The 7,889-nt window shown below is 38.7% G+C and overlaps 1 protein-coding gene and 1 long non-coding RNA gene across 3 annotated transcripts; both read right to left on the bottom strand.

Moving 5' to 3' along the window:
* Positions 1–3,088: 3,088 nt before the first annotated feature.
* Positions 3,089–3,814, bottom strand: LOC122040213. 2 transcript variants are annotated; one of them, XR_006128552.1, is made up of 3 exons: positions 3,741–3,814; positions 3,368–3,450; positions 3,089–3,242 (listed from the first exon to the last, which is right to left on the bottom strand). It is a non-coding gene; the product is annotated as an uncharacterized LOC122040213 (long non-coding RNA). The 2 variants fall into 2 exon arrangements; XR_006128551.1 differs by having other exon boundaries at positions 3,089–3,450.
* A 1,302-nt stretch (positions 3,815–5,116) lies between these two features.
* Positions 5,117–6,684, bottom strand: LOC122042895. The gene is made up of 2 exons (XM_042603283.1): positions 5,910–6,684; positions 5,117–5,831 (listed from the first exon to the last, which is right to left on the bottom strand). Exons 1-2 carry the CDS (start codon positions 6,460–6,462, stop codon positions 5,227–5,229), a joined length of 1,158 nt encoding a protein of 385 aa, XP_042459217.1. The 5' UTR covers positions 6,463–6,684; the 3' UTR covers positions 5,117–5,226.
* Positions 6,685–7,889: the final 1,205 nt, after the last annotated feature.

Here is a 7,889-nt window from a genome sequence, read left to right as displayed (position 1 = left end):
CAAGGGGACATCATCAACCTAGATTATTAGGACACGGTTTCCTTTTATAATCAACAACACACCATATAAATAATATTATTTCCCAACTTATCGGGCCTATTGATTTAACTGAATAAATCTTACCCTTTGATAAATTAAAAAAACAAATACTAAGTATATATGTTTGTTATTATATCGGGATTAAGAGTACGCACATCCATAATAACAGAGGTTTTGTTCTTTTATGCAGTCAGTATAAAAAGAAACAACCTCAAATGATCCTACTCAATACACATATAGTGTACTAGTGTAATTTTATAGTCAAGATAAACTAGTACCAAATTACACTACAACCATTCCAATGGTTTGCCCCAATCCATCTTGGTTGTGAGCTATTATTTATAATTTATAAGGAACTGATAACATTATCTTCTGTGTGACACCACACACCATGTTATCTACAATATAAATTAAATGGACAACTACATTTAACTAAATACAGACATTTGATCAATGTGATTCTCATTTCAAAATAAATGTTCATACAAAAAGCTAGGCTTTTAGTATACATCCTAACACTAATTACTACTACTATCCTGTTGTATTTTGCTAACTCTGTTTTGTAGGATAAATATATTTTTTTTGTTTCCTATACTAGCCTTTTTTTTGCAGGGAAGAATGCTGAAAAAAAAGGAATCCGGATGCCTGGACCAGCCTCGCTTGGGCAGGCGCTAGGCACCTGGGCAGTCCGAGCGCCCAGAGCTGGTCCAAGAGCCCGGACTAGAAATTTCAACCTTAGGCTGATTTGGAACGCGTCGATTGGCAGAGCCTACATCAACGGTTCAATCGCCCGGAAGGATCCAGAAGCTCGGAGGTGGATAAAACTTTGCAGATGAAGTTTCGACAAGAGCTTGCTAGGTCAGCATGGTCCAAGCACTCGGAATGAACCTATATAAGGGCCTTCGACCAGCAGCTTTAGGAGATCATTTGCTACGACTTTCCTTCCTGCGCACTGCTTCAAAAAGGCCACTACGATACTATAACGCTCAACTAACAACTAAACATCAAGGTTTACTTAGTTTTCTCTGTTGTCGGTAACTTTTCATATATAGTTCATGTACTTTATTATTGTATATTTTCGAACTATTAGTGAATTGTCCAACGAAAGTGATCGACGATCGCATACTTTGGAATAGGAGTCGTCATTTGTTCCGAACAAAGTAAAACTTGACATTGTTAGTGTTGTGTTGTTTGTTTCCCTTTTCCACTGTGCAACTTGTTTTAACTTGCGATTTTCAACAAATACTATTCACCCCTTGCGACTTTACGATCCAACACAAGATTTAATTAAATTCCTTATTCTAATTTTATTTAAACCTATTAACCATTTAATCAGATTAACTAAATCATTAACCTTGCTGTTAATCAACACGAATCAATTAACTAATCACTAATTGATCACCACATTAACCTAACCACCATTAATTGAACAATTAATCATCATCAATTCAAATTAACAAAATGAAATCTGTTATCCGATCGACAATCAGCTAGCGACAGAGGAATGGCTGACGCGGCCACACTGTGTCGCATGCGCTGGCACGACATATCGACGACGGTTGGCTAGATGTTCACGAAGGAAAGGCTGGTCGGCGATTGCGCACGGTGGTTGCGCAGGAGAAAGGTTCGAGAGCAGCGAAGGGAAGAAGAAAACTAGCTGATGGCCCAGTGGCGGCGACGCGAGTCGGACTCACGGCGCATACATGTCGTGCATGCGGGAAGGAAGACGAAGGTAGCCGACTGGAGCAGTGCGGAGGCACCGGCGCTGCGGATGAGCCGATGCAGCAGATGCGCCGGCGTGATGGAGGCGCCAGTAATAGTGGGTATTTTTTAATTTTTTTTTTTTTAAAGATTTGTGTCTAGGATTTGGGATTTAGGATATGGTATTTAGGGAGTGTATTTTTTTTATTTTAGATTTAAAATTTGAGATTTAGGATATAGAATTTAGGGTGTCTAATTTTGTTTAGGATTTAAAATTTAAGATATAATATTTAAAATTTAGAATTTAAAGAAGTTAAGATTTTTAAAAAATAAAAAAAATAATAGAAAAAGAAAAAGTAACGCAGACGTCTCGAACACCTGTCGCCCACCACCATGGACCAAAAGTCGCACATGATGTCAGTATATACTCCTATAGTCGAGTTGAGTTGACATCTCTGGTGATATAGCTACTTACTTTTGAGTGGTCAATTTTCAACCGGTGTATAATATTTTGTTAGATGTTTAACTTTTTCTATACAAAGGATCACTATCCTAATATAAAATATTTTCCATAATTTAGATCTTTGTATTTTGTTGTGGAACCGATGATATTAAATTATTTGATGTAAATAATATTATTTTTAATTCCAAAAGTTATCTCAACATACTAGCAAGCCCATGATGTGTGCCTTTTATAAGATAATGACCTATATTTTACCCATAATAAATCAAATATGACTGTGATGATTAAAAATGATTCAAATGACCAAGGGAGAGTGATTCTCTCAGATATCACGATAATATTTTTCCATGAAAATTACTTATAGTCTTATATGTAATGTAGGTTATCATTGGAGTTAGATCGGTTGATTGAATATTGAGATAGGGCAATCAAATGTCATATGAAAACTGATCTAGCAATGTAGATCCAATGTAAGTGGAATCGGAGGACATGCAGTAACATATCAAAATAATTTATCTGAAGTTGACTAAGTTTCGATCAGAGGCGGATTTACATAGTGACTTGGGGGGGCCATGGCCCCCCCACCCCAGTCCATGTGTAAATCCTGGATCAGTCCTGCTTTTAGCTCTCTTCTCATGAGCAAAATTTGAAGACACTCAAGCAGAGATCTCTTTTCAAAATTGTCGTCCGGAGAAACCAAAAGTTGGTGGATCATGGTGAAGGTTTATCCCAACACTGAAGCATATTGCGTAGCCAGTGGCGTTGAGGTCGCTAACAACGAGAAAGATAAAAGTAGGGTGCTGTCAGTGTGGAGGAGGTCTCTACTCTTCAGTTGCAGACTTGACAGACTCCATATCTACTAGACTGGAGTGTTCCAAAGAATAAGATACAATGAACATTCAACAAAGGATAAACTAAGCCAAAGAAAAACATTGACAAACTCCAGATCTGCTATTACAAAATTCAGGGAATGGAAATAGTGTATATATTGATAATAGGATGCCAAATAGAGGCATTTTGCGATCAACAAATAGACCCCCTGAAAAACATCGAGTTATGTTGGTCAACAGTGAAGAATTTACTGGGCTCTATAGGTGAAGTTGAGCAGGTGAAAGCTATATATATTTTTGTTTGATGGCAAATAGAGTTGTAGATAAGGAGTACCTGCATGTGAAGAATGTCACGAATGTGAGAGGAAAGCAATTCGAATACTCAGACGCTTCAGCTTGATGTAGTAATTAGAGTACCTAACCAATTAATAAACCCATATTATGAATAGCAATAATGAAATGCAAAGTAATAGATGCTGAATAGATGTGAATGATCAAAAGGATGGCAAATTGAATTCTACCCTAACGTTATCATATAACTGGTCTTTAGACCATACAAGTTCGCATGTAGCTCCGATGTGAAACAAGGGCCGACAGCTTATTTCAATGTCACAATATTACTTCGAGATATTGATATCAAACTACCAATAGAAAACTTAGGTCACGAGTTTTTCTAAATATATAATGAATTCTAAATTCTCCCGCACCATCGACAATGAATGTAGCGGCACAAGTTTTGGCCCCCCCAATGTTCAAATCCTGGATCCGCCCCTGGTTTCGATCGAACTATATTTTATTTGGTCGATTGGATGTATACCACGTCAGTAAAGGGATGAGCGAAGACTATCTCGTGGATCAAATTGACCTACCATGTCAGCAGTTTCCGATCGATCGAATAAACCTTTTTGGTCTATCAAACATGCCACGACAACATCCGAGTAGAGGTTATAAAGAGAGATGAGGAACTCTGTTAAAGACATAATACACAACTATAATGAAAGCTTTTAGTGCATTCAACAAGTTCTTTCTCACTTTTTATAGTATCTTTGTTGTACGAGGCTTGGCTCAAGCTTCGACACATTACAGAAAAGGAGAAGGATAGTAGAAGGGCATTCTTGTGCATAGATCTTGGAATAGTAAATTGGGATTGTGAACCAAATAATTACTTGTGCCCATTATTTTTTTTTTATTATTATTTTTTTTTTTTGTGTTTGCTTCTAATTAATTTATGTGTCCTTGCTAATTAGTTAATAAAAGGAAAAAAAAAATGCTTATTTGCAAATACACCATTCACTCCCTTTCTCTGTGGTCCAAACCGCTTTCACATCAGCTACGTAAGGTCTCTTGGCACAAGATGGATTTAATCTTAAAGTGGCTCAATTGATACTAGTATCAATCAATTAGAGGTAGGGTCAATTAGTTACCAATCGACTGATAATTGACTGAACAATCGACTCAGGCTGAAATACCAATATATTATTTTTAAAGGGGAAAAAGTTATTTATCTCGCCCTCTAGCCATAAGGTCAATTCCCTCGTCGTTCTAACACATGACCTCGAGTTTTGATCATCAAATATCATTGAATATGCACCAACATCAAATACATACTTATCATTAAATCTATTGCTGAACATTAAATTAAGAAACTAACATTTTAATAATTTTGGATATATTTCTTCTTTATTCCTCCTTAATTATCACATCCCTATCAACTAAATGTAGGGAGCATATATTTAGTGTGAATTTCTTTCTTATAAACCAAAAAGAAGGAATACATATTCCTTATCTACTCAATTGTTAGGAATCACCTTTTTCTTTATCTATTCCATGAACCTGAAATCCATCAACATTTCAGCTTTAACAAACTACTATCTGACAGACAGAGGAGTGAGTAACCTGTGAAGGCCCCATGATCCTTACAACACTTAGCCAGTTCAAATTGCCTTTATTCACTAGATCATTATTTTAATCTTGATTTAAATTGCATAGCGTTTTACTTTTAAATTCAGTATTTTGCTTTTAATTAGTTTCTTTACAATCAATTTAAGACACTGGAATGATAGCAGCATAGAACAACTAACCCTCAACCAAACATTCTTATGAATTCATAAAACTGAAAAGGGCAATAAGGAAGATGGAACGCATGTACTCTCTCTCTCTCTCTCTCTCTCTCTCTCTCTCTCTCTCTCTGTATCAACAATCCCACGAGAAACTTGTATACATCACAACAAAGCAAGGCAAGATCGCTCCCGGATTGAACACGAATAGCTCATCCAAATTTGAACAGGTTTCAGTCACTGAATCATACTCCCCGACGCCATCTTCGCTCTTCTCCACTCTTCCTGCAATTACCCTGCAAACAATCATGGCCCTCTTCCCACCATCCGATGAGATGTGAGGCATGCCATGCGCCCTCCCGCTCGTAGCCATGGTTCGTATTCTCCCTGCCTCATCCACTTTGAAGCCGTCTCGGATAATGCTGCAGACGCCGCACTGCTTGCTTGATTGGCACAAGCTGGTGGATCCATGGAGGCCGAGGGAGCACGCGAGGGTTGTGGAGTAGAACCGTAACAATTCATTGCCGTCGGCCGCGCACCTCGGATGTTTTCGCGCATGCTTGTTGGCCTTGATCTTTATGGAGTCCCTGTACTCCTCAAACTTTGTGATGGCCCTTTGAGTGTTGTGGACCTTGACAATCCTGTCGATTTTGCAACTCGGAGTTTGATTCTTGATCCAACTCGAGTAAAAGATTAGCTCGATTATGTTTCTGCTCGCGTCTTCAGGGGCCAATTCTGACACTGCTAGTTCAGACAAGGCAGATGTAATTAAGCCGGCAAATGACAAGCAACTGTAATACAATTAGACGAACGAGTTACCTGCATGTCTAACCGCCTGGTGGAGCTCCAAGGATTCTGCCCTAAGGAAAACCTCATCGCAATCAGGGCAAGGACAGAAGTTAGTCCGGGAGGAAGGAACCTTATAAGGCCCACTGATCGGATCAACCATCACATGGCACTCATAGCACCCGGAGAGCTTCCTCAGGTGCATTCCCCTTGAAGATCCTCCAAGAGAAGAGGATGAAACAGCAGAGGCAGTGATGGAGGCAGACGAATGCGACGATGATGAAGAAGAAGAAATAAAGGAAGTGGGAACAGCTGCAGCAGTCATGTGTTTGGAAGGAGATCTCAAGTGGTATCTGCTCGAACCATGGCAAACCTCAACTACGCTATCAGTTTCCGGACTTACAACGCTGGGGCTGTGCCTCATGCTGCAGACAGACAAAGAGGAGCCCATTTTCTTGCTTTTCTTCATTTGCTTGCCTTCTTCGTAGGGGACTTTACAAGAAAAGATCTTTCTCAGGAGCCCCCATGAAAGTGAGTTCTTGTGGCTATTCGGTTTACTTCTCTTGCAGGCAGTTGTTTCCGCCATTGCCTCTCCTTGTTGTTCTGAACTCCAGATATATAGAGAAGGTGTGGAGGGAGAAAGAACTAACACTTGGCATTTTTGGGTGAAATCCTAGCAAGCAATTGAGGTAAGGTAATTGGTGTCCTTATGATGCATGCATGGGGGATGAGGAAGGGGCCTAGTCCAGCTGCAGGCGCCGCAAAGGACAAGCCGATTCTTCAAAGTTCAAAGAGCCTGATCACATTGATTGTACGTGGCCACAATCAATGAGAAAGGAGGAGGGACATTAAGAAGGTGGTGATGCTGGTGGCAGGGTAGGGCAGGTGACACACATGAAGCCTGTTCTTTTGGTTGATGAAATAGGATGGTCAGTAGATCATGCGGTTGCCGTGGCTGTGTTCAATGCCAGGCCTCAACATCAACATCAAGCATGTGAGTGGATGCAGTGTTTCCTAGACAAGGTCCATCACCGTCTCCGTCTTTATGCTAATAAATATTCTAAAAGCATGTTGGTCTCCACGAACAACATTGATCCACCCACTGCCCCCACACACACACTCACTCTCTCATGTGGGGGAAACAAAATTTGGTCCGACCGACATAATCTAGTTTTTATGCCCCATCCAGATTTGCAAATAAATTGGCGATTTTAAGTAGATTTGTTTATCAAAGCACGTTCAAAAATATACGACGTCTCAAAATACTTTTCAGAAATTGAAGCTACATAAGGAAAATTTGTTTGTATAATTATACCGCGAGTGGTTAAAAATTTGATATAGTAGATTATTTTGATATGGTAGGTAAAGAGTTTAAGTTTATACTAAAAGAAAAATGGTTGTTGTCATATTTTTATGTAGATATTTTATTTTTTTTGTATCACATGATTATAAGCACTTTCTAATTATATCTATTAATAAATCATTAATATTAAAAATAAAAAAAAAATCATAATTAGATTAATTATACTTTTCACAAATATCATTCATTATATCTGAAATGGGGGAAGACGGATAGCGGGCTAGGTGACTTCAATATTGACCATAAGAAGATTTTGAGCTAGACGAAAAGAGCGCCGAACTATCCTACGTGTCAAAAAAGAATGTAGAGAGAAGAAAACGTCAACAACAAGGCTAGGGAGGAGTTTCTGGCGCAGACACTCAGACGCTCAAGTCAGACAAGTGCTAGAAGATGATGAATAGCATAAAATGAACAGTGTATTCTAAGTGCATAATGTTGCATACCTGTACTTTTTAGAGGAAACCCCTTATATAGTGTTACTGTTCCTCTATACACGAATATCAATATATTTTTAAAACAGGACCGACCATTCTGACATTCTAACACTTTTCCAAAAACAAGATCCACTATTTCTGTGCTTTGCAGGGTAGAAGCTTCAGTCGTACAAATTGCACAGGGAATATTTCCTTGATTCTTTGACAACCATTATACAA

The sequence above is a fragment of the Zingiber officinale genome, chromosome 2A, assembly GCF_018446385.1.
Source record: "Zingiber officinale cultivar Zhangliang chromosome 2A, Zo_v1.1, whole genome shotgun sequence".
Classification (NCBI taxonomy): domain Eukaryota; kingdom Viridiplantae; phylum Streptophyta; class Magnoliopsida; order Zingiberales; family Zingiberaceae; genus Zingiber; species Zingiber officinale.
The sequence above is the reverse complement of the archived record's forward strand: the minus strand, read 5'-3'. Positions and strand labels throughout refer to the sequence as shown.

Bases quoted from the DNA above. Each gene is read 5' to 3' on its own strand.
- LOC122042895 (XM_042603283.1), bottom strand. From the start codon at position 6,462: ATGGCGGAAACAACTGCCTGCAAGAGAAGTAAACCGAATAGCCACAAG. The intron at 5,832-5,909 runs GTAACTCGTTCG...CTGAACTAGCAG, and splicing joins CCAGGCGGTTAGACATGCAG to TGTCAGAATTGGCCCCTGAA.